Here is a 26580-nt window from a genome sequence, read left to right as displayed (position 1 = left end):
ATGTTTTCATTTCATAGTTTCGTGTGCATATATCACTGTTTTATTAATTATGGGTTGAATGACTGAGAACCCGATTTTGTATGTTGTCTGGCTTGGCATGAATTACTGGTTAATTGTTTGTGTGTGATTTGATGATGCTGACTGAGGAAAAAGGGAATGAAAGGTTATGTAAATTGATAATTGTATAATGTGGTCAGCCTGACTAGATATCCTAGGAGATGGTGGACGGACCGGGTCCGTAGGGAACCCTACCGGGATTGTGGTCTCTCATACCGGACGGGGTATAGAGACCTTATGTGTTTTGGCGCCCATACCGGACGGGGTATGGAGACGGCCCGTTTCACCCTCATACCGAACGGGGTATTGAGGTTTATAATTTTGGCGCCCATACCGGACGGGGTATGGGGACGGCCCTAGAATCGGATTACAAGTGTTAAAGGTTCACGGGTAGCAGGACCCCTATGGATCCCCATGGATACTAGTAGGCTGGTAAATAAGGAAAAATATGTTGTGTAATGATTGAGATGCAAAAGACGTGATAAGTTTTATGCTATACAGTTCATATGATTTCATGATAATGATAATGTTACTGCTTTCGTATATTGTTTTATGAATTTCACCGAGGTAAGTGGATAGTAAAGGATTTTATTATTGATAAAAGAATTTGTTGTAAATTATGCTCCATTGGTCTTTTTGTGTTTTCTACCCACCTTTACCTCCGTGACGGTGAGATAGTGTGATGTCTTTACTGGGCTAGTGTAGCTCATTCATTATTTAATCATTTCATATCAGGAGGACATTGTTCCCGAGCCGTTCCGCAGGAAGACGGCGAAGGGGACGCCTGAAGACTCCGTAGTTATATTTATAGCTTTTATTTTCGAGTTTCTCTTTTAGTTAGTTTGTTCTTTTATACTTTAAGTACGTTTTTGGTTTTAGTGTAAGGGATGTTAATCAAAGTTTTATTCCGCTTCCGCATTTGCCCTTTTTAATACACATATTTCATTTCAAAAATTCCGGGGTCGTTACAGAAGATAGCAAGGGTGAAGGGTTCTTGAGAAACTTCTAGGACCTTAACTTCAGGGCCTCAGGGCTCAACAACATTCCAAGCAGCTACATGCTGAACCAAAAAAAAATCCCATTATCACAAAATATTGATCTTAAGTAAACGAGCTTCAAAGGAGGTTCTGTGAATGAGAGAACTTTGAGAGAGAAAGTTGATGAGAGAGAGGGACAGCAAAACATAATCTTGCTCTGTTTTGCTGTCCTTCTCTCTCATCAACTTTCTCTCTCAAAGTTCTATCATTCATAGAACCTCATTTGAAGCTCGTTTACTTAAGATCAACAAGTGGTATCAGAACTTTTATTTTAAGGGACTGGTAAATCAACATACTCTCGAAAAACCCGATGACATTCACTGGAACCTCACCTCCCCCACACTTCAAAGGAGAAAATTACCATATATGGGCAATCAAAATGAGAGCCCATCTGAAAGCCTTAAGTCTGTGGAATGTTATTACGGATGACAGCATCCTCCTCCACTAGAGGACACTGCCACTCTAAACCAAATCAGAAGGCATGAGGAAGACAAGGCCAAGAAACCAAAGGCTATTGCTTGCCTTTTCTCGGCTGTCTCGGATAGAGCGTTTTCAAGGATTATGAACTTCGAATCACCAAAGGCTGCTTGGAAGAAACTGAAGGAAGAGTTCGATGGGGGAGTCAGAAGTAGGAAGATAAAAATTTTGAGATTGAAGAGTGAGTTTGCATTACTTAGAATGCAGGAAAATGAATCAGTGAAGGACTATGCCTCCAAACTCTCGGATGTGGTAAACAAAATGAGGCTGCTTGGGGAGGATTTTCCAGAATTAAGGGTGGTAGAGCAGATTCTTATCAGCTTGCTCCCTAAATTCGAGTCTAAAATCTCAGCCTTGGAGGAGCTTGCCGACGTTGAATCTATTAGGAGCTTGCCGACATTGAATCTATCTCCTCGGCTGAGCTGATAAACAAGCTTCAATTCAGTGAGCAGGGGGTAAATATGCATGTTCGACAACATAGCGAGGGAGCCTTAATTTCAACTCAGATCAAAAGTAGCTCTTCAACACAGAATCAAGGGAGAAGGAGTGAATGGAATCAAACTGCAAATCAAAATTTCAGTAAGTAAAAAAAATATTCTCAGTGCAGCATCTGTTCCTTGACAAACCACCCTGAAAATGAGTGCTGGTACAAGGGAAAGAAAGCCGTTCGGTGCAATTTCTGCAAAAAGCTTGGTTATAAGGAGAAATTCTACAGGCAGAAATAGAAGCAGGTTACATCAACCAACTGATCAGATCAGAAAGCCCGAAATCCATGCATACACGTTGCATGGTATTTTCGTATCCTACCGTGAAACAACTTCACGGTTGATTTGAACTCTAATTTGAAACTAAACAGATAAATAAAAAATCATTAAATTTAACTATTAAATTTAACACAAAACATAGTAAATCAAATCTTAAACAACATTGGCATCCCTTTTTGCTTTATGAGGTGGCCTGAAGGCTCTTGTTCAACCTTTTTTATACTTTCAGCTTTATCTGTGTTTCTCCCCCTTCCCTTGATTATTTTCTCACTTTGTCCAATCGGGCCCGGAGATGGAGTTGCACAAAGAAGGAAGCTGAATCACGCTTTGGAGAAGCTCTTTTCACTTGTTTAGTTTGGAGTGAATGCTAGACTTTTCAAATGTTGACGCTCCCTTGGACTTTTCCTTTGCTAAACAATGATTTTTTTTGGTGGCCACTGCTCATGGGTTCGCTTAGAATGTCTCTTCACTTATATTGCAAAGGGACTTGATTATGGCTTTGTTTTGATTTTTATTTGTTGTTTTTTTTTTCTTTTTTGCCATTTTTGCTGATCTAGGAGGATTTCATCTGAAAGAAATAGTCCTCAGTTTATCCTACATAAATCAGTAAAAAAGCCAAAACCTTTGCCATTCTTATGAAGCTTAAGAAATCCAAGGAATGACTTCAAATTAATATCTAAGAATCCTTAGTTTTAACCCAAATCCCCAAGTAGGCAAATTTAACCATTATTTGCCGTATGTCATTTTGTCTGTATATAGCCCTTAAGTCTCACGTTTGTAACAAAATTATCTTTTGGTTATGATATTCATGATATATTTATGGGTGAAAGTATATGGTATCTCCAATGTTTGCTATATGCATAAGTTGCCTAAATAGGATCTTTGATTAGGACACACACCTACTGCTTGTTGGAGGCAAAAGCTTGTTGTTTTTGTGTTTGTAATTTCAAAACAGAGAAAGAATAATACAAAAATTTAAATCTGAATGTGTGGGTCTGCAGTGAGAAAAAAGAGAGCAAAAAAATACAGAGAAAATGCAGAAGAGAATATAGCAGAGTAAGGACAGCTTCTGAATATATGTAGCATTTTTAAGATAAGATATTTTGCTACGACAAATACAAGCTGTCAGCAAAAAGGTCAAATAAAATACATCATTTTGTTTACCAAAACAAGCAAAAGTTGCTGATTTTCTTGCTTCAAAACATGTTTCATCATTCCTTTTAACTATCACTTACTAACTAAAGCAGAATATAGAAAAAATAATCATAATTTTCTGACTTCAGCAATCACTGTTCAAGAAAAACTCAACTACTAACACTCCTCGAGTTTTATTTTGAACAGTTCTAGCTTGGTTCTCAAGTCTTCAACTGTTCTCTTGGCAAAGTTTTAGTTAGAATGTTAGCAAGTTGTTCCTCTGATTTGCAATGCTCCAAATGGATCTCTTGGTTCTTCTCAGCTTCGTGCAACTTGCACCAGCTACTTGAGGCTATACAATGCCTTCTTCAACTTGTACACCATGTCAACGAATTCATCAAACCCCTGAAGTGGGTCAACGAAAATCTCCTCCATAGCAAGCTGCCACTCCTTGTATGACATACACTCTTCATAGTTTGTTGGTTCAATGATGGCCAAATTGCACATTTCATAATCCTCAACCAATAACTTAGTTTTTGTATCTAGTGTGTCTACAGTTGAATAATTAAATTCTGCAGAATTAAGTTGAACATTTTCAACTGGAACACTTTGAGAACTTGAAGCTGCAACAGCTGCATCTTCTATGAGCTTCTTTGCTTCAACTTGTTTCTTATCTCAATTCCAAAATGTTGATTCATCAACAAACACATCCCTACTCTTTTACATAAACTTCAAAAAGTCAACATTGTTAAATCTTTTGTACCACAAGCAGATCAATTCATCCTTGGCAATAAAAACATGTTAATTTGCACATAACTATTATTGTTTTTCTTGATTTTTATTACTATCATATTTAAATAAAGTAGTAATTATTTTTTAGCAAAATACAATAACCTTTATTTTGCATTTGAGCAATATTTAACAAATTTTGCTCTAAATCAGGAATAAAGAGCATATCAGTTATGAGTTTGATATCTCACTTAGTTTGAACTGGTATTGAGCCTTTTCCTTGAACTTCCACAACTGTCTCATTGCCAAGTTTCACTTTAATTCTGCAATTAACATTGAAGTTGTTAAACAATATAAGATCCTTGGCCATATGGCTTGTGCACCCACTGTTCACATACTAGAAATCACTTTCACTCACACAAGATGCCTCAATCATCATGAAAAGATTACTTTCCTGTTGTTCATGGTTCTCAGCAAAATAGACTTCTTGTTGCTGAAGTGGTTGCTGCTGTTGTTGAGACTTATTCTTTTGCTGTGATGCTTGATTTTTTCTCTTCCAACACACTCTCTCTGAATGATCATACTTTTTGCAAATCTTACATTGTACATGCTTCCAGTACTTACTCTCAGGATGATTGGATTTACCACAACTTCCACAAAAATGATACTTTCCTTTTTCTGATGAATCTTCTGAACTCTGTAATTGTTTCCCTTTATTTGTTGAGGATTGACCTTCATTTTCTGAAGTTAAGATCCCAAACTTGTAACTCTGCCTTGCTTGAAAAGTATTTTCTATGATCTCAACATTTTTTATTGAAACTCTTTGCTCCTGAACCTGTAGCTTATTGATAAGTTCAGCAACAGTAAGCTTCTCAAGATCACATGTTTTTTCGATTACAGACAGCTTTGATTCAAACTTCTCAAGGAGACTTATCATCATTTTTTCAACCACTCTTTGATCTTTGAATTCTTCTCCAAACAGCTTTATTTGACTAACAAAATTCATAACTCTTGTAGAATACTCTTTAATACTCTTTCCCTCTTGCATTCTTAACAACTCAAACTCTCTTTTCAGAGTCTACAATTTTACTCTTCTCACTTTACCACTCACAGCATATTCTTTCCTCAAATAATTCCAAGCTTTCTTGTCTGTCTTAAAAGCTACTATTCTCGGGAATATGTCATTAGAAACTGATATGAAGAATTGAAAGAGCTTTGAAATTCCTCATGGACCCTTCTGCATCTTGCATAATCTGCGTTAAGGTAGGATTTTCAGGTAATGAAATTTTTACATACTTCTTCTCCACAACGCTCCACAGATCATAAGCAAGAAGATAGGCTTCCATTCTCACTGCCCAATAATCATAATTCTCTCCTTTAAATACTGGTGAACTTGGCAAGTTGACATTTGAAGTCATTTGAATTACTCACAACTCAAGGCCCTTAAAGAATACTGTTGTGATACCACTGTTGGAGGCAAAAGCTTGTTGTTTTTGTGTTTGTAATTTCAAAACAAAGAAAGAATGATTCAGAAATTTAAATCTAAATGTGTGGGTCTGCAGTGAGAAAAAAGGGAGCAAAAAAATGCAGAGGAAATGCAGAGATAATGCAGAAAAGAATACAGCAGAGTAAAGACAGCTTCTGGAAAATGTGAACTCTATATTTTGTAGTTCATCAGCCTTACATATATATAGCATTTTTAAAAGAAGATATTTTGCTACAGCAAATACAAACTGTCAGCAAAAAAGTCAAATAAAACACATCATTTTGTTAACTATAACAAGTAAGAGTTGCTGATTTTCTTGCTTCAAAACATGCTTCACCATTCCTTTCAACTACCACGTACTAACTAAAGCAGAACATAGAAAAAATAATCATAATTTTCTAACTTCAGCAATCACTGTTCAAGAAAAACTCAACTGCTAACATTATTCACTGGTGGACTTGAGAAATTCTCCGCATATTTGATTTAAATCGTCCAGATGCACCTCCCAGAGAAGTTGACAAGTCTCCTGGTTCAGTCAGAACTGCTGCCTGGCTTCACAGCGATCAGACAATATTAAGTTCCTGTTACTGATACTGGCGGTGTAAGGTACAAAATATAAATAGAAGTCTGCGTGTATGTGCTCTGATTTTCTATATTTTGCCTGCTGCTTTTCTCTCTATGGTTGGTTGGATTGGATCTTTATGTTGGTTTCTCTATTTCAATAATTCACAAAGAGAAACAGATTTTTATATGCGGGTTTGGCACATTCAATTGTTAAATTTTTGTTTTTGTCCCTTTGTTCCTCTTTTCCTTGTCTTAGAAGTACTTGCTAAGGCTTGTATTCTTTCTGCACCATTCTTGTGTGGAAAAGGTTATTTATATTTGATTAGAAACCGTTGAAATGAATAATCAACACTGATCCACAAATTTGCCAGTTATTTTGCTTGACTCCAGACTTTACACCTACGCTTGGCCTCTCTGGCAACTCTTCTTTCAGTTTGTATTTTGGAAAGGGAGGAAAAAGAAAAGCAGAAACTCCTATTTCAGTTTCAGTAAATTGTAAATTATATAATTGCTTGCAAGTTGATATGCATTTCTGGACCTTAACATTACAAACAAATTTGTACATTCACCAAATAGCTACGTAGAATACTGAGTGAAAACACGTATAAGTTTGTTTGTTGATCTTAAAAAGAGAGTAGTAGCTCTAGTATTTGACAGTTCAAAGAGCCTGCTTCGTTCAGAGCAAGCTTGATGAAACATGAGGAAAGTCTAGCCTGAACAGGGGCAAACTCACCTCGTCTTGTTTCCATTCTTCTTTGTATCTGTTCTAGCAGTAGAATAAAAGTTAGTTGTTACTACTTGAACCTAGATGTAGTCTACTTCAGTATGTTTTTATGTTCAAGTTGTAACGGCCCCGGAAATATTGTAATGAAATGAGTATTTGAATATGTCAAATGCGGAAGCGAGATCAAAATTTCAGTTAACATCCCTTACACGAAAAACCAGAAACGTACTTAAAATATAAAAGATTAAACTAACTAAGAGAGAAACTCGAAAATAAAACTATGAGTATGACTACAGAGTCTCTAGGTATCCCCTTCGTCGTCCTCCTGCGGAACGGGCTCGGGAACCATGTCTTCCTGATCTGAAATGGTTAAATAAGGAGTGAGCTACACTAGCCCAGTAAGAACATCACGATATCTCACCGTCACGGAGGTAAAGGTGGGTAGAAAAACACAAAAAGACCAATGGAGCATAATTTACAATAAACTCGTTTATTAACATGAAAACCTTTACCATCCACTTATCTCGGTGGAATTTATGAAAACAATATAAGAAAAATAATAACATTATCACAATCATGGAATAATATAAGCTGTACAACATAGCACTTATCACGCCTTTTGTAATTCAATCATTATACAACATATCCTTTTCTCATTTACCAGCCTACTAGTATCCATGGGGGTCCCTAGGGGTCCCGCTACCCGTTAACCTTTAACATTCATAATCAGTTTCCAAGGCCGTCCCCATACCCCGTCCGGTATGGGCGCCAAAACCATAAACCTCAATACCCCGTCCGGTATGAGGGTGAAACGGGCCGTCCCCATACCCCGTCCAGTATGGGCGCCAAAACCATAAACCTCAATACCCCGTCCGGTATGAGGGTGAAACGGGCCGTCCCCATACCCCGTCCGGTATGGGCGCCAAAACCATAAGATCTCCATACCCCGTCCGGCATGTGAGACCACAATCCCGGTAGGGTTCCCTACGGACCCGGTCCGTCCACCATCTCCCAGGATATCTAGTCAGGCTGACCCCATCATACAATTATCAGTCTATACAATGTTTCATTTCCCTTTTTCCTCAATAAGCATCATCAATTCACATTTAAACAAGCAAATCGTAATTCATGCCGAACAGACAACATACAGTATCAGTTCTTCAGTCATTCAACCCATAATTAATAAAACAGTAATATATGCATTCGAAACTATAAAATGAACACATCAAACCCCATAATGCATTTAAAGCTGTAAAACAGTGTAAAACAGGCCAAATAACCGTAAATCATCAATCACACTAGACTCGGGCTCCATTAGCAACCTTAAGCAATTTCACACATGCGTTAATTCAAGAAATACCGTTTTATCATTTTGAACTTTAATACCGTGATAGGAAATAGGGTGAGGGGTCCTTACTTGTTTTCGAGATCCGAATACGATTCACAGTGCGCCTGCAGGCCGTCCCTAATTTTTCCTGAATTTTTTCCGGGAAACTGAAACACACTAAGAGTACCTGTACGTGTTCCAAAAAAAATCCAAATTAGGCCCAGGGCCTCTTTCGGCCCAAATCGCAACTCCGGCACGGCGGCTCCGCCGTGCTCCGGCGACGGCGCCGCCGCTGGCGGCGGCGAGTCGCCTCGGGTTGGCTGTTTTCGGCCGTTTTCGGCCGAATTCGGCCACGCTCGCATTGGTCCTTGTCAGAAAACAACCCTAGGGCCCTCGGGGGGCCAAAAAATCACGGAAAAACGGAGCTTACCGGCGGCGGCGCTCTCGGGTGCAGCGGCTCTCCGGCGAGGTTCGTGTTTTGGTGATTCGGCTCCGGTCAACCTGTAGAGAAAAGAATGGTGATCACGGTGATATAAAAATTGCATCGAACGGAGGCCGGGAAGGGCCTCGTCGGAGGCAAAAACCGAGAGGGGGCGCGGCGGCGCCGCTGGGCTTCGGCCGCGTATTCCGGCCGTTTGGCCGGGATTTCGGCCTCGATTTGGCCATAGGAGGAATCAGCGGGGAAAAACGAGTCGGGGGTATGAAATTTACCTCGATCGGCGGTCGGAAATTTCCCCGGTGCGGCGGCGAGTGGCGGCGGGTGGCGGCGGTCGGCCTCTGGTTCGTCTTCTCCGGCGAGCGGCTGGCGGCTAGGGTTTGTGGTCTGGTGTGGGGGTTCTATTTATAACCCCTTGCCTTTTGATCACAGCCGTTCATTTCGTTTTAATCTGGGCCGTTCGTTTTTGATTGAATCTGGGCCGTCCGTGCGTTTGAATCTGGGTCGTCCGATCGCGCGATTGATCTGGGCCGTCGGATCGCACCCACGCGGATCGCCAACGTGGCTCCTTTCGGAGTGACGCGATCTTGCCACGTGGCAGGCCCTGGTTGGCCGGGACTGCTGACCGGGCCTGCTGACGTGGCTGCTGACGTGGCCCCCTTTTTTTTTTTTTTTTTTTTTTTTTTTCCTCCTTTCCGGGTGCTACAACTCTCCCCCCATAAAGAAATTTGGTCCCCAAATTTGCCTCATTACTCTTGATCAAACAGATGAGGATATTGGGCCCTAAATTCTGATTCCAGCTCCCAAGTCGCCTCCCTAGGCGTGTGGTTCTGCCACAAGACTTTTACAAATGATATTTCCCGGTTACGGAGTATTCTGCTTTCTCGGTCCGTGATACTGACCGGTACTTCTTCATAAGACAAGTCCTCTCGGAGTGAAAACGGTTCATGAGCCACGACATGAGAAGGGTCCGGATTGTACTTGCGCAGCATAGATACATGAAACACATTGTGAACCCGGGAGAGCTCAGGGGGCAGTGCAAGTCTGTAGGCAGTGGTACCAATCTTGTCTAAGATTTCAAAGGGTCCAATGTATCTGGGGTTTAATTTTTCCCTTCTGCCGAACCTACTAATTCCCTTGAAGGGGGTGACTTTAAGAAACACCCGGTCACCTTTCTCAAAGGCCAGGTCTCTCCTCTGGGTATCAGCATAGCTCTTTTGCCTACTCTGAGCTGTCTGGATGTTCTTCTTGATCTTAACTATCTTGGACGTGGTTTCTTCCACCAAATCCGGGCCAAACAATCTTCTATCGCCCACTTCCTCCCAACAAATCGGTGACCTGCACGGACGCCCGTATAGCGCCTCGTATGGGGCCATGCCGATGCTTGCTTGGTAACTGTTGTTGTAGGCAAACTCTATCAGGGGTAGATGGTCGTCCCAATGGCCTCCGGAGTCAAGGACACACGCTCGGAGCATATCCTCCAGCGTACGGATTGTCCTCTCTGATTGTCCATCGGTTTGGGGGTGGAAGGCAGTACTAAGGGACAGCTTTGTTCCCATAGCTTGCTGGAGACTATTCCAAAACCGAGAAGTGAACCTGGGATCCCTGTCGGATACCACTGTTACTGGGACCCCATGCAGTCTGACTATTTCCCGGACATACATCCTTGCCAATTTGTCCAACGAATCAGTCATTCTGATGGCCAGGAAGTGGGAAGACTTAGTGAGTCGGTCAACAATTACCCATATGGCATCGTGTCCCGATCGTGCCTTGGGTAGTCCCGATACGAAGTCCATGGTGATGTGTTCCCACTTCCATTCTGGAATCGGTAAGGGCTGAAGCAACCCCCCTGGGCGTTGATGTTCTGCTTTGACCTGCTGACATACCAAGCACTTAGATACGAAGTCGGCTATATCTCTCTTCATCCCATTCCACCAGAATCGGGGTCGCATAGTTTGGTACATTTTTGTACTTCCTGGATGCATGGCGAACCTTGAACTATGGGACTCTGTCATGATGTCTCTTTTTAATTCATTGTCGTCTGGGACACACATTCTGTCCTTGAAACGAATCAATCCGTCGGCAGAAATCTGAAATTCTGAGTTCACTCCCTGTTATGCATCCTTCTTGCGGTTTACTAGGGCGGGGTCGATTGACTGGACTTCCTTTATTCTTTGGATTAACTCGGGTTGGACTGCTAGGTGGCTTAAACATGTGGCCCTCTTCAGATCTTGCAGTCGAACCTGCTGCGTAGCCCCAATGGACCTGCATTCCGAAACCATCAGATGGGCTAGGGTGCCTGCACTCTTCCTACTGAGGGCATCGGCCACTACGTTGCCCTTACCTGGATGGTATAGGATGTCACAATCATAGTCCTTGAGGAGTTCCATCCACCTTCTCTGACGCATGTTGAGATCCTTCTGAGTGAAGATGTGCTTCAAGCTCTTATGATCGGTGTAGATCTGAAAGGTCTCTCCATACAAATAATGGCGCCAGATTTTCAAGGCGTGTATGATTGCGGCAAGCTCCAAATCATGGGTAGGATAGTTCTTCTCATGATTCTTTAGCTGTCTAGACCCATATGCTATAACCTTTCCATGCTGCATCAGGACACAACCCAGGCCCAGATAGGAGGCATCACTATAAACTGTATACCCTCCTGATCCACTCGGTAGAGCCAGCACGGGTGCAGTAGTCAGTCGCTTCTTCAATTCTGAAAAACTTCTTTCGCAGTTCTCATTCCAATCAAACTTTGCATTCTTCTTTGTGAGTCGGGTTAGAGGGGCCGCTAGACTGGAGAACCCTTCGACAAACCGGCGGTAATAACCCGCCATCCCTAGGAAACTGCGAATTTCCTTAACTGTTGTCAGCCTTTCCCAACCAAGTACCGCTTCAACCTTTTCGGGGTTCACCGACACCCCTTCCTTCGATATAACATGTCCTAGGAAGGCGGTTTGCTCGAGCCAAAATCCACACTTGCTCAACTTTGCATACAACTTCTTTTCCCTGAGTACCTGGAGGACTTGGGCAAGATGATGAGCATGTTCTTCTCTACTTTTTGAGTAGACTAAGATATCATCGATGAACACGATGACAAATTTATCCAAAAACTCTCTGAAGATTCTGTTCATTAGATCCATAAAGATGGCCGGGGCGTTGGTTAGCCCAAACGGCATAACCAGGAACTCATAGTGTCCGTACCTGGTTCGGAATGCCGTCTTGGGGATGTCTTCTGCTCTCACTTTTACCTGATGGTAACCTGATCGTAGATCTATTTTAGAAAAGACCTGTGCACCCTGCAACTGATCGAAAAGGTCATCAATCCGGGGGAGAGGGTACTTGTTTTTAATTGTTACCTTGTTTATCCTTCTATAATCAATACACAGTCTCAACGTTCCATCTCCTTTCTTTGCAAAAGTAACCCCGGCACCCCATGGGGAAATGCTGTGTCTAATGAAGCCACTGTTTTGTAGCTCAGTGATTTGTTTCCTTAGCTCTTCCATTTCGATGCGGCTCATTCGGTAAGGAGCTACCGAGATGGGTTGGGTTCCTGGCTGTAAGTCTATGGTGAACTCGACCTCTCTGTCCCCTGGTAGACCGGGCAGTTCATCCGGAAATACGTCTAGAAAGTCTCGGACTACTGGAATCTCTTGGATACAAACTTCCTTCTTGGGTTTACCTAGTTAGGGAAAATACAATATCAACGCACTGGGAATTAAGAAGAAAAGAATTTGTCATTAGGGAGAATCAGTACCGAATAATTTTATTAACTTGTAAATGGCTCTTCGTTGGGAGGATTAAATACAATCTTTTTATTAAAGCAGTCTATGGTGGCGTGATACACCGCCAGCCAATCCATTCCTAGGATTACATCAAAATCCCCTGTGTCTAACCCTATCAGGTCTACCCTCAATTTCCTATCTGCTATCTCCACGGCACATGCCCTGTAGACAACCTCTCCTAGTAATGTCTCCCCCCCAGCGGTAGATACAAACAATAATGAATCAAGTCTATCAGGTGATACACAAATTTTGGAAGCAAGAACATGTGAAATAAAAGAATGTGATGCACCAGTATCAAACAAAATATGATCAATGTGGCCAGAGATAGTATACATACCATGTACCACGTCCAGGTCTGCATCGGCATCCTTCTGGGTAAGGTTGTAAACTCTGCCCTGGATTGGAGGCCTCCCTTGATTCTGGTTCCTAGGGCACTCCCTTGCATAGTGCTGGGCACTGCCGCATATGCGACAGGTGTTGTTGAGGCGGTAGCAGGGTCGGTCCCCATGATCCCTGCCGCAGTACTGGCAGATCTTCCCACGAGCTGCCCCCATAGCCTGAGGAGGGCCCTGAGCGGCAGGCCTGGGTCTCTTACTGGGTTGGACAGGCATGGCAGGCGCTGGCCTGCGGAGCGGGGCTGAAGGTCGGGAACTTCCCGCTAGCTGAGGGCGGGTGTCGAAGCTCCTTTCTATGATCTGCGCCTTTGCCAGGACTGCCGAATATGTCTCGAGCTCCATCACCAACAAGTGCTGTCTGATCGCCGGGCAGAGACCCCACTGGAATTTCCTGGCCTTTCGGCCCTCATCCAACAATGTCTCCGGGGCATGTCGGCCCAGCTCCAGGAACTTGCGGGCATACTCCGACACTGTCATATTACCCTGGACCAACTGAGCAAATTCCATTTCCTTTAAATGTTGGATGTGTTTAGGGAGATACTCCGCATGGAAAGCCGCTAGGAACTGCTCCCAAGTAACTGGTACAGGCAAGGTGGCCCGCTTGAGCTCCCACCAGCGTACTGCTTCCCCTACCAGCATGTAGGAGGCAATGGCAGCCCTCTGCTCAGGAATTACTCCCAAGGTCTCAAAGGCTCTCTCAGTCTCCGCCAGCCAGTATTGGGCCTCTTCGAAAGAGGATCCCCCTGAAAAAGTAGAAGGGTTCAGTCTCCTGTACCTCTCTATGAAGCCGGGGTCGATCAAGGAGGGAGCGGGGTCCCGAGGTAGAGGGACTGGGGCCGGCTGAGGGTGAACTGGGGGACCCTGTGGTGGCGCCTGCTGATGGGGTGGGGGCACTGGAATGTGCTGTGGCGGTACCTGTTGGTACTGTGGCTGTGGTACCGGGTCGTACCGCGGCTGTGGTGCCGGGTGGTACTGTGGAGGAACAGGCTCCTGCCGGGGTGGCTCGGGATCAGCCTGCTGTAACGGGGGCTCAACCTGCGCTAGCGGAGGAGGTCCGGGTAACTCCCTTCTCTCCTCTTGCCTTCGCTGAGCAGCTACGAGAGCTTCCACCATCTCATATAATCTGTCCAAATCCTCCCGAAGCGAATTATCTTGGGCCGCTCGGTTTAGTGGGGGCCTTCCTCTCCTCATTTCTGTGTACCTGCATTTACAAGGAATGGTTGAGTAACGACCAATCGGTGAGTATTTCTTTAAAGGACTATAGTGTAAGGGATGGGTCCGAGGAAATGCGGCTCTGATACCAACTGTAACGGCCCCGGAAATATTGTAATGAAATGAGTATTTGAATATGTCAAATGCGGAAGCGAGATCAAAATTTCAGTTAACATCCCTTACACGAAAAACCAGAAACGTACTTAAAATATAAAAGATTAAACTAACTAAGAGAGAAACTCGAAAATAAAACTATGAGTATGACTACAGAGTCTCTAGGTATCCCCTTCGTCGTCCTCCTGCGGAACGGGCTCGGGAACCATGTCTTCCTGATCTGAAATGGTTAAATAAGGAGTGAGCTACACTAGCCCAGTAAGAACATCACGATATCTCACCGTCACGGAGGTAAAGGTGGGTAGAAAAACACAAAAAGACCAATGGAGTATGATTTACAATAAACTCGTTTATTAACATGAAAACCTTTACCATCCACTTATCTCGGTGGAATTTATGAAAACAATATAAGAAAAATAATAACATTATCACAATCATGGAATAATATAAGCTGTACAACATAGCACTTATCACGCCTTTTGTAATTCAATCATTATACAACATATCCTTTTCTCATTTACCAGCCTACTAGTATCCATGGGGGTCCCTAGGGGTCCCGCTACCCGTTAACCTTTAACATTCATAATCAGTTTCCAGGGCCGTCCCCATACCCCGTCCGGTATGGGCGCCAAAACCATAAACCTCAATACCCCGTCCGGTATGAGGGTGAAACGGGCCGTCCCCATACCCCGTCCAGTATGGGCGCCAAAACCATAAACCTCAATACCCCGTCCGGTATGAGGGTGAAACGGGCCGTCCCCATACCCCGTCCGGTATGGGCGCCAAAACCATAAGATCTCCATACCCCGTCCGGCATGTGAGACCACAATCCCGGTAGGGTTCCCTACGGACCCGGTCCGTCCACCATCTCCCAGGATATCTAGTCAGGCTGACCCCATCATACAATTATCAGTCTATACAATGTTTCATTTCCCTTTTTCCTCAATAAGCATCATCAATTCACATTTAAACAAGCAAATCGTAATTCATGCCGAACAGACAACATACAGTATCAGTTCTTCAGTCATTCAACCCATAATTAATAAAACAGTAATATATGCATTCGAAACTATAAAATGAACACATCAAACCCCATAATGCATTTAAAGCTGTAAAACAGTGTAAAACAGGCCAAATAACCGTAAATCATCAATCACACTAGACTCGGGCTCCATTAGCAACCTTAAGCAATTTCACACATGCGTTAATTCAAGAAATACCGTTTTATCATTTTGAACTTTAATACCGTGATAGGAAATAGGGTGAGGGGTCCTTACTTGTTTTCGAGATCCGAATACGATTCACAGTGCGCCTGCAGGCCGTCCCTAATTTTCCCTGAATTTTTCCCGGGAAACTGAAACACACTAAGAGTACCTGCACGTGTTCCAAAAAAAATCCAAATTAGGCCCAGGGCCTCTTTCGGCCCAAATCGCAACTCCGGCACGGCGGCTCCGCCGTGCTCCGGCGACGGCGCCGCCGCTGGCGGCGGCGAGTCGCCTCGGGTTGGCTGTTTTCGGCCGAATTCGGCCACGCTCGCATTGGTCCTTGTCAGAAAACAACCCTAGGGCCCTCGGGGGGCCAAAAAATCACGGAAAAACGGAGCTTACCGGCGGCGGCGCTCTCGGGTGCAGCGGCTCTCCGGCGAGGTTCGTGTTTTGGTGATTCGGCTCCGGTCAACCTGTAGAGAAAAGAATGGTGATCACGGTGATATAAAAATTGCATCGAACGGAGGCCGGGAAGGGCCTCGTCGGAGGCAAAAACCGAGAGGGGGCGCGGCGGCGCCGCTGGGCTTCGGCCGCGTATTCCGGCCGTTTGGCCGGGATTTCGGCCTCGATTTGGCCATAGGAGGAATCAGCGGGAAAAAACGAGTCGGGGGTATGAAATTTACCTCGATCGGCGGTCGGAAATTTCCCCGGTGCGGCGGCGAGTGGCGGCGGGTGGCGGCGGTCGGCCTCTGGTTCGTCTTCTCCGGCGAGCGGCTGGCGGTTAGGGTTTGTGGTCTGGTGTGGGGGTTCTATTTATAACCCCTTGCCTTTTGATCACAGCCGTTCATTTCGTTTTAATCTGGGCCGTTCGTTTTTGATTGAATCTGGGCCGTCCGTGCGTTTGAATCTGGGCCGTCCGATCGCGCGATTGATCTGGGCCGTCGGATCGCACCCACGCGGATCGCCAACGTGGCTCCTTTCGGAGTGACGCGATCTTGCCACGTGGCAGGCCCTGGTTGGCCGGGACTGCTGACCGGGCCTGCTGACGTGGCTGCTGACGTGGCCCCCCTTTTTTTTTTTTTTTTTTTTTTTTTTTTCCTCCTTTCCGGGTGCTACACAAGTTACCGTCTTATTTTACTTTATTATCTTGTATAACTTTTACATTATATATTCCTTCTATTTCTCTGCTTGCTAGTGTTCTTGTGGGTTGTGGGATGTAAGAAGTGGCCAAAATTGTTCTAAGACTAGAGACCAAGTCACCTGTAACCAGCACCGAAGTGAGCCAGGATGGATGCTATATAACCACTGCAGATGGATCTACCGTTAATTATTTTAGCAACACTTTTTAAATTTATAATATAAGCTACAGACACTCTAAATACCTACGTCAAACACTTACATAGTATATTATATATAAAGAACTTTTATTAAGTTTGTCTATGCAGAGAGTTGAATGTGGCACATTGAAATTTGTGGAGTAATTCATTAACTACTCCCATTTGCCAGTTAAGGTGAGCCCTGCAGCCTTCCACCCTGCTTGATTTATTGGTATATCAATCTCCTCCAGATTCAGTTGTTTGAAGGCTTTGATCTTCCAATACTTTTCTTCATCACAACAATGGCTGCATCCATGGTTGGTGGAGCTTTCATCTCAGCTTTCCTCCAGGTTCTGTTTGATCGGATGGCTTCCCCTGAGGTTTTAATCTTCTTTCACTGCAGGAAACTCAACAATGATTTGCTCAAGAAGTTGAATCTCACTCTGCTTTCCCTTAGTCCCGTGCTCGATGATGCTGAAGAGAAGCAGATAACCCACCCAGCAGTCAAAAAATGGCTTGATGAACTCAAAGATGCAGTATACATTGCAGAGGACCTAAGCTTCACGGTGCTTGTTGGAAGCTCAAGACAAAGCAGATTCAAGCCAGGTATGGAGTATCCTTCCATCTATTCCCACTTCCATTGACAAGGAGTTAGAATCACGTTTAGAAGAGACACTTGGCACACTATAGTATATGGCTAACCAGAAGGATGTACTCAGTTTGAGAGGTGTTGGTCGAAAACTAATTACAGGTTTTCCAACGAATTCTCTGGTTGATGATTCTTACGTATTTGGTAGAGATAAGGAGAAGGAGGCAATCATTAACTCGTTGCTCTCTGATGATGCAAGACACTGCAAGATAGGTGTGGTTGCTATCGTGGGCATGGGTGGTGTTGGCATGACCACCCTGGCTCAGCTGGCATATAATGATTGTGCAGTGGATAATTTTTTTGACATCAAATCCTGGGTATGTGTTTCACAAGAATTTGATATATGTAGGATTACTAAAACAGTGGTTGAGACAATTTCTCCAGGGATTTTGGATATCAAGGATCTTAATCTGCTTCAAGTTAAACTGAATGAGACTTTGAAAGGGAAGAAATTTCTCATTGTTCTCGATGATGTTTGGAATGAGAATTATGATAACTGGGACTCCTTAAGGAAACCTTTCTCATCTGGAGCTCAAGGAAGTAAGATCATTGTGACAACACGAAATGAAGGTGCTGCATCAATGATGCAAACTACTCCCACTCGCCATCTGAAGCAATTATCAGGAAATGATTCATGGCTGCTGTTTGTGAAACATGCCCTTGACAACAGAGATTCAGAAGCATATCCAAATCTTGAAGCAGTTGGCAGGCAAATTGTCAAGAAGTGAAGACACTAGGCAGTCTACTGCGTTCCAAACAAAGTCTCGAGGAATGGAATGAGATTGTTGAAAGCGACATCTGGGATTGACAAGATGATACAAGCGACATTCTTCCAGCTCTGAGATTGAGCTATCTTTTTCTCTCATCAAATCTAAAGCAGTGTTTTGCTTACTGTGCGACATTCCCCAAGGACTACAAGTTCAATAAGGAGGAATTAATATTAATGTGGATGGCAGAAAATCTTTTACATCGGCCTAAAGGAAAGAAGAAGATGGAAAATATAGGGGATGAGTACTTCAATCATCTGACATCAAGGTCCTTTTTTCAAAAATAAACTCGAGATAAATCTCGATTCATTATGCATGACCTTATTCATGATTTAGCCAAATCTGTGTCAGGGGAATTCTGTCAGAGTTGTGAGAGTGAACCGTCACATAAAGTTGGCAGGAAGACTAGATAAAAGTCTTTTTCGAGGGAATATCATGATAATGATAAGTTAAAGAAACTTGAGACATTTTACGAAGCCAAGTACTTACGCACACTCCTCCCGTTTTCTTCATTGTTATATATAAGTGCAGTTCTATTAAGGTACCTAATGACCTGTGGCAGAAACTTAGGTATCTACGTGTTCTCTATCTGTCTCATTGTGACGTCAAAAAGTTGCCTGATTCAGTTGGAAACCTGAAACATCTACGATATTTTGACCTCTCCGGCACTCTAATTGAAAATCTTCCCAACACAGTCTGTACTTTGTTCAACTTGCAGACATTATTATTGTTAAATTGCCTCATTGAGTTGCAAGCTAACATGGGAAGATTAATCAATTTGCGTCATCTCTTTATTAGCAAAACTAAGTTGGAAAAGATTCCTCTAGAAATGAATAAACTGAAAGATCTCCGAACATTAACTAATTTTGTTTTGGGATATGATGATGGCTGTGGGATGGGGTACCTAGGAGATCTTCAGGATCTCCGTGGAGAACTTACCATTTCTGGGTTGCAGAACATTGTCCATGTGCAGGATGCATCAGTGGCCAAGTTGAAAGATAAGAAGTACATCAAGAATCTGTCTCTGGAATGGAGTGGTTGTACAAGCGATTCACAAACTGCTAGAGAGATTCTGGACAAACTTCAACCTCATTGAAAGCTAAAAAGGACTCGTCCTTGCAAATTATGGGGGTACGAGATTTCCAGATTGGCTGGGACCTCAGTCATTACCTAATTTAGTATCTCTTTCTCTGTGCGACTGTGATTTTTGTGTTATCTTGCCACCACTTGGGCAACTACCTTCCCTCAAAGGGCTCCGCATAAGAGGAATGAAGAGAGTGGTTGCTGTTGGCCCTGAGTTTTATGGAAACTGTTCTTTCGGAATTCAGTCATTTCAATGTCTGGAAATTTTGGAGAATGGAGCAATGGCAGGATTGGTTCTTTCCTGATGGAGAATATGGTAATGGTGTTTTCCCTCGTCTACGGGAGCTTTACATCAAGTGTTGTGACAACCTCAAAAGAGATATTCCTTTCTATCTTCCATTATTGAAAAAGCTTGTGATTTTTAAATGTCGGAAGCTTGGGGCTTCACTTTTAACGACTCCAGCTATGTTTGAATTTCAAATGTTCCAGCATGAGGAACTTCAGCTCCCAATCAACTGCTGCTGCGAATTCCTTACTGATTTGACAATAAGTTGGAGTTTGAAGTCATTTCCATTTGACTTGTTTCCAAACCTTGGGTTTCTTGTACTCGGCAGTTGTAAAAAGCTTGAATCCTTAACGTTTTCGAAGAGCAGCAGTTTCCGTGAACTTAAATCACTAACACATATAGAAGTAGATGAGTGCCCCAATTTCGTTTCTTTTCCTGCTGGGGAATTGCCTGCTCCCAACCTGAAATATCTTACTCTCAAGAACTGCTGTGAATTGAAGTCACTGCCTGAAAGAATGCACAGCCTACTTCCGTCTCTTATCTAATTGCGCCTATTGAATTGCCCGTATATTGATTCATTTCCAAAAAGGAGGCCTTCCCTTCAGTTTGATTCACATTGAGATAATTCACTGTGACAAATTCTTTGAGCAGCGAATGAACTGGGGTTTGCAAAGGCTCACCCATCTCAAGTTCTTGTCAATTTGTTCCAAATTTGAAAGCCTGCAGTCCTTTCCAGATGGACTCTTGACCTCCTGTCTAGAATGTCTCTGTATATCCGGATTTCCGAATCTGAGGAACCTGGATGGCTTGGTGCTCGGGGAGCTCACATCTCTTCGAGTAATGGAGATTGAATCTTGCCCTAAGATTCAACGGTTGCCTGAAGAGCGGCTACCAACCTCTCTTGCATATTTATGTATAAGGTCTTGCCCTATTTTAAAAAAAACCTGTGCCAAAGAGAGGAGGGTGAAGATTGGCAAAAGATTGCTCACATAGCAAAAATATCGATTAGTCCTTGATCTTTTGTGTGATTATATATTCTTTATGTTCAACATGTATTTACAAGTAGCTTTAAGTGACTAAGTATTTGTATGGTGGCTTGGCACATTCTATTGAATAGACTTAAGCTTACAACAAATGAATGATAATGTTATTCAAGTAAATAGAATCAGTCTCAGTTACAAAGTCAAGATGTCTACAAATAATTTCTCATGTAATATAAATTGCTATATCTGTAAGTTGTTTCTTGAAGTAATTTCCCTCATCCAATTTTACATCATTTTGAGAAGTTGAACGATGAATCAACAAATAGCTCACTACAACTTTTCTACTTCTTTCTTTACTCAAAAAGGAAAAATTTCATGTTCTTTTGGCTGAATAACTGCCCACAAATTAGAACTTCGAAAATGCATTCCCAAGAGATAAACAAGCATTGTTGCAATCAATCACAATGGAGGGGTAAAAAAACTTCGCGTCCTGTTAATTCAAATCAGAAAAGGAATCGCTTATAACTTCAATGATATTATCACCATTTGGTTTTCCAGACTAATGGGTAATCTATAATTGAACCCACTATAAGCTTACCACTATGCAGTCTCCAGAAACTCTGCTGAACTTCATAAGCTGTTGTTGTCGACCTAGTTGATCAGTTCATGTTCTTCAACCGTGACTTCTTTGCTTCATACGCCACTCTCATTAAACCTGTAAAACCATAAAATTTAACTAATTTCACCAAGAAATAGGGCAGCTTTTTTACTAGTTTTCTTTCTAATCTTACTAGTTTCCAAATCAACAAACAAGCACATGTGCCATGAATTCTTACTTTATTGCCACAAGACATGGCAGTTATTTTAAGAGGCATGTTTAATTGTCCCCCTTTAAGGATGTAGTTCGGGCATCTTCAATTGCCAAAGGCCTTCAGCCACCACTCAGAGCATCCTAACACTGTCTTCACCAGTAACTGAAGATGGCAAGGATGAAGGGTTCTTGAGAAACTTCTAGGACCTTAACTTCAGGACCTCAGGGCTCAACAACAATCCAATATGCTAAACCAAAAAATCCCATTATCAGAAAAAACAGTAAATCAAATCTTAAACAACATTCTGAAAGAAATATCCTTGAAACACTTCTAATAAATATAAAATCATCTAAATATTCCGCCATCCTGGAACCAGTTATCCAATCAATCATTTTCTTGGCCGGCATATTGAGCCAACTGAAACAGAGATCTATTATATAAGCATGGGAAGAAAATCCCTTGATCACAGAAGCTTTTTTTGCCTTCATTTATAATAATAAACCTCATTAGATAGAGTATACTAAACTAAAACTAATAAAACTACATAACAGAAAAAATGTATAACAGTTATAAGACCATTTTCCTGTGGAATTTCAGGAGTGACAATTGTTTCAGAGAAGGATTCAACAGAAGGGAGAAGTATAACAAAGCAATAAGAAATACACATACCTCATGAAAGAATCACCGTCTATTGACCCCACAGGCAGAAAATCGGCCCAGTCACGGCAAAGTAGAATGAATGGCTTGGAACAAACTTTGCAGTTCTGCAATGCCTATGAATAATTTTGAACTTACTGAATGACAAACTCATTTATTACCAATCAACCACCTTTGATATAGGTAAAATGCAAGGTGGGGCTCCCTCATTTTGCAGTACTTTTTAATAAGTATCTGAAATGGTACATGATCAACCACTAAACCAGATTTTTGTATCTTTAAGAGAAGCTCTTCTGCCTCCTTTGTGTTACCTTGCCTGCAATGGCCTCTGATTAATTCAGTATACGTTATTATATCTGGCTCACATACCCTTCTCACCATTTCATCATACAGCTGAAGGGCAAAATAAATATGTCCTAATTTACAAGCAGCACCTATCAACAAATTATAGGTTACATCTGAGAAAATGCCGCTTAAAAGCATTTGTTTTTTGAGAGAATATGCATCATTAATGTTTCCTCCTTTTACTTCTGCATGAATGAAAGCATTAAATGTATATACATTTGGAGCAATACCATGGGCAAACATCTGATCCCTGATTGAGGATGCATTATCGATATCTCCATACCTTCCATAACCATTTATGACAAGGTTCCACATAAGTGGCTCAGGTATGATTGACTTTTCTAACATACTAAGAAGAAACTCATTAGCCTTAAGCACATCTCTATGAATACATAACCCTTCAATAATCATCTTGTATGTAATCTGAGCAGGAGCAACCTCTATTCTTGACATAAAAAACCTCATCAAATCTTCCTTATTTGCAAAGAGCACTCATAGAGTATTATATGTAAAAAGTGTTTACCTCTGGACTCAAACAAAATCCCACGGATGAGGACATTGTATGCAACAATATCTCTTTCTGTATTATTTCAAAGTATTTCATCCAAAGACTGCGGGCTTGAGCGCATCCATTAATATAGTTGAGGTAATCATGTCTGAGGTTGCCTTGTCATTCTCATCACCAAGAATCTCTTCAGGAAGCTTCATGGCATTATCGAAATGACCTCTCTTGCATAATGCATGCACAAGTATGTTACAAGTAACTCTATCTGGCTTTACACCAGAATTAGTCATGGTTGAGAAGAGATAGAGAGCTTTATCCACATTATTCACAAGGCAATATTCCATAATAAAAGTATTGTAAGTGGCACAGTTGGGAGAGGGTCCCATTTCTATCATCTCCCTAATAAGCCAAACTGCCTTGTCCATTTCACCTGTTTTGCATAGCTGATTTACAAGATAATTATGTGTAAGCACATCGGGGAAAACACCTTTCTGTATCATTTTTCTCTGCAGCCATAAAGCTGCTCCCAGCTTCCCCTCAGAACACAAATCTTTTATTAGAGCTACGTATCTAGTTTAATCAAGATCCAAAGTGCACTGTGTAAAGCCTATCCTTCCCAAAGATATGCTTTCCCTACACCACAAGGCAAGTAACGGAACATGTTGTCAGTTCTGTAACTCATGAAATCATTTATAAGATACTCAAAATACACAGCATAGATTATCTAAAGCTCTTATTTGAAGGTTAATCCTAATATATCTACAAATTTATAATCTAATCGGTACAAATCAAAAGTTTTAAAATACCAATAAACAAGATTCTTCAGACGTCCTCATACACTACAGAAATTTTATAGACTAACACTTAAATGCATCAGTCAACCGTAACTAGAATGAGTCAAACAAACAAATATCTAAAAGTACTTGCAGAACTTTAAATCCAACAAGCAAAGTTATGCTCCATCAGACATAGGAAGATATTACACATTCAATTATAAACTTCCATGTGATAGGAGACCGGTGCAACAACTTTTTTTTAAAAAATCATTCTATTTTCTTGCACAAGCCATCAATGATGCAAATAAAACACTCCATGCAATTCTGTTTCAAACTAGTCTATAGATTTTGTAAGAATCTTACCTCATTGATTTCAGACGCTCCAAACTGTCTTTTAACATTGCATCCAATACGTTGAAAACTGTTTCTGGATCTCCCTTATTGTCAAAATCCTTTTTCCAAAACCATTTCTCAGTTTTCAATGGATTAGAATCACCAAATAGCCCATTGTCATCCCTAGAAGATGTTTCTCAAGTATTCAGGTCAACGGATTATAAATAAAAATAAAATGCAATTAGAGGCAATCTCTTTCTTCATTCTTAGGGACCCAAAATAATTGAAAGCCTAGAGCTACATTAGGGACTAACCCGAATTTTTTATAAATTTTCAATATGACAAAAATGAGCTAGTAGAATTTTTACCTTCCCTTCTAGTTAAAGTAGGTAAACGAGGTCTTAATTCTAAATGAATTCCACAAAGATTACTGGTCTGTTCCGAACATCTAAGTATGGTTCTCAAATCTTCTTCCCCTTCTTCAGCAACTCAAGGAAGTGAAGAAATCAAAAAGATAGAAAAATGCACCAGCAAGAATAACAGAAAGACTAGATGTAAGTCTTTTTCGAAGGAATATCACAGTTATGATAACTTTGAGAAATTTGAGTTATTTTACGAAGCCAAGCACTTACGCACCTTCCTTCCATTTTTCGAAGGAATATCATGGTCATATAGTAGGAGTTCTATGAAGATACCAAATGAGTTGTGGCAGAAACTCCGGTACCTACGTGTTCTCTCTCTGTCTGATTGTCACATCAAAAAGTTGAAACATCTACGATATTTAGACCTCTCCGGCACTCTAATTGAAAGCCTTCCCAACACCATCTGTACTTTATTCAACTTGCAGACATTATTATTGTTACATTGCTATTGCCTCACAGAGTTGCCAGCTAACATTGGAACATTAATCAATTTGCGTCATCTCAATAATACCGAAACTAAGTTATCTTGCCACCACTTGGGCAACTACCTTCTCAAAGAGCTCCATATCAGAGGAATGAAGAGTGTGGTTGCTGTTGGCCCTGAGTTTTATGGAAACTTTTCTTTCGAAATTCAGTCATTTCAATGTCTCGAAATTTTGTGGTTTTTGGACATGGAACAATGGCAGGAGTGGTTCTTTCCTGATGGAGAACATGGTAATGGTGTTTTCCTTCGTCTACGGGAGCTTTATATAATGCGTTGTGACAACCTCGAAGGAGATATTCCTTTCTATCTTCCATTATTGGAAAAACTTGTGATTGATGAATGCCTGAAGTTTGGGTCTTCACTTCAAACCACTCCAGCTATGTGTGAATTTCAAATCAACTGCTGCTACAAATTCCTTACAGATTTGACAATAAGTTGGAGTTTGAAGTCATTTCCATTTGACTTGTTTCCAAACCTTAGATATCTTGTACTCAGCAGTTGTAGGAAGCTGGAATCTTTTAACATTTTCGAAGAGTAGCAGTTTCCGTGAACTTAAATCACTAACATATATAAAAATAGAAGAGGGCCGCAATTTTGTTTCTTTTCCCGCTGGGGGATTCCCTGCTCCCAACCTGAAACATCTTATTCTCAAAAACTGCTGTAAATTGAAGTCACTGCCTGAAAGAATGCACAGCCTACTTCTATCTCTTGGGGAATTGGAGATATCGAATTATCCGGATATTGAGGGTCTGGAGTCCTTCCCAGATGAAGGACTGTTGCCCTTGTTGGAGGCAAAAGCTTGCTGTTTTTGTGTCTGTAATTACAAAAAACAGAGAAGGGAAAATGCAGAAATTTAAATCTGAATGTGTGGGTATGCATTGAGAAAAGAGAGAGCAACAAAATGCAGAGGAAATGCAGAAGAGAATACAGCAGAGTGAGGACAGTTTCTGGAAAATGTGAACTCTATATTTTGTACTTCATTAGTCTTACATATATATATATATATATACCATTTTTAAGAGAATATATTTTGCTGCAGAAATTATAAGCTTTCAGTAAAAAAATCAAATGAAAGACATCACGTAAAATTCTAAAATTTAAAAGAAAATAATATTATAAATTAAGTATAAAAGAATTTAGAGTTTATATTCTTTAAATAATAATTTACACTGTCCAATAAAATTACGAGAATGTTTCTTTTAAAAAAATAAACGAAAATTAAAAAAATAAACAAAAAAATAAATAACTAAATATTTTAGAACGACATTCCCTAATTTTTGAAGGGAGTCCGAATAGTGGAGACTTATTCATCACCCTCTTCTTGGTCGAAATCTGAATTTTGGTTCTCTTGATCTGAAATAATTATTGAAATAGTGAGCTACATTATCCCAATAAGAATATCACACTACTCACCGATACAGAAACAGAAAGTTGGTAAAAATCATAAAAACAACCAATGAAATTCTTGATTTAAGTAAATTCATTTATCATAAGAAAAACTATTTATTATATATATTTACTATTGCGAGATTTCTAAAATCGATTTATAGAGATACAATAACTCAAATAATATTCTAATTTCCTTTTCAAGTGAATAATAGCAACTACTTTCCATTTTTATTTGCCTACTAGTATCCCTAGGGGCTCATAAGGATGTCTCATTACGCGTGAATCAATATCTAATATTGTCAACTAATCGGCCGTTCCCATATCTCGTCC

General features: G+C 41.3%; 2 protein-coding genes and 2 pseudogenes across 4 annotated transcripts; 2 read left to right on the top strand and 2 right to left on the bottom strand.

Moving 5' to 3' along the window:
- The first annotated feature begins 1137 nt into the window (after positions 1 to 1137).
- On the top strand, positions 1138 to 1997 carry LOC148266108 (uncharacterized). Its single transcript, XM_088220551.1, has 2 exons — positions 1138 to 1525; positions 1585 to 1997. Exons 1-2 carry the CDS (start codon positions 1405 to 1407, stop codon positions 1995 to 1997), a joined length of 534 nt encoding a protein of 177 aa, XP_088076677.1. The 5' UTR covers positions 1138 to 1404.
- A 431-nt stretch (positions 1998 to 2428) lies between these two features.
- LOC148266107 (uncharacterized) lies at positions 2429 to 17028 on the bottom strand. Of its 2 annotated transcripts, XM_088221044.1 has the most exons (4): positions 16127 to 17028; positions 15846 to 15916; positions 15516 to 15612; positions 2429 to 14113 (listed from the first exon to the last, which is right to left on the bottom strand). In XM_088221044.1, exon 4 carries the CDS (start codon positions 14101 to 14103, stop codon positions 12502 to 12504), a length of 1602 nt encoding a protein of 533 aa, XP_088077170.1. In that variant the 5' UTR covers positions 14104 to 14113; positions 15516 to 15612; positions 15846 to 15916; positions 16127 to 17028; the 3' UTR covers positions 2429 to 12501. The 2 variants fall into 2 exon arrangements, with proteins under 2 accessions (XP_088077170.1, XP_088077169.1); XM_088221043.1 differs by having other exon boundaries at positions 15846 to 17028.
- Positions 17016 to 20842, top strand: LOC110821040 (putative disease resistance RPP13-like protein 1; annotated as a pseudogene).
- LOC110821039 (uncharacterized) lies at positions 20350 to 25825 on the bottom strand (annotated as a pseudogene). The gene is made up of 7 exons (XR_015819374.1): positions 24592 to 25825; positions 23986 to 24138; positions 22944 to 23479; positions 22009 to 22853; positions 21364 to 21586; positions 21126 to 21242; positions 20350 to 20488 (listed from the first exon to the last, which is right to left on the bottom strand). The product of XR_015819374.1 is annotated as an uncharacterized LOC110821039 (transcript).
- Positions 25826 to 26580: the final 755 nt, after the last annotated feature.

This window comes from Carica papaya, chromosome 5 (assembly GCF_054855325.1).
Source record: "Carica papaya isolate Zhongbai chromosome 5, ASM5485532v1, whole genome shotgun sequence".
NCBI classification, from domain to species: Eukaryota; Viridiplantae; Streptophyta; class Magnoliopsida; order Brassicales; family Caricaceae; genus Carica; species Carica papaya.
This window is presented reverse-complemented; position numbering and strand designations above follow the sequence as displayed.

Bases quoted from the DNA above. Each gene is read 5' to 3' on its own strand.
- LOC148266108 (XM_088220551.1), top strand. From the start codon at position 1,405: ATGACATTCACTGGAACCTCACCTCCCCCACACTTCAAAGGAGAAAAT. The intron at 1,526-1,584 runs GCATCCTCCTCC...GGCATGAGGAAG, and splicing joins GAATGTTATTACGGATGACA to ACAAGGCCAAGAAACCAAAG.
- LOC148266107 (XM_088221043.1), bottom strand. From the start codon at position 15,960: ATGCAATTTTTATATCACCGTGATCACCATTCTTTTCTCTACAGGTTG. The intron at 15,613-15,845 runs GTAAGCTCCGTT...GAACACGTGCAG, and splicing joins ACCCGAGAGCGCCGCCGCCG to GTACTCTTAGTGTGTTTCAG. The intron at 14,114-15,515 runs GTAAGGACCCCT...TTGTAAATGCAG, and splicing joins TATTCGGATCTCGAAAACAA to GTACACAGAAATGAGGAGAG.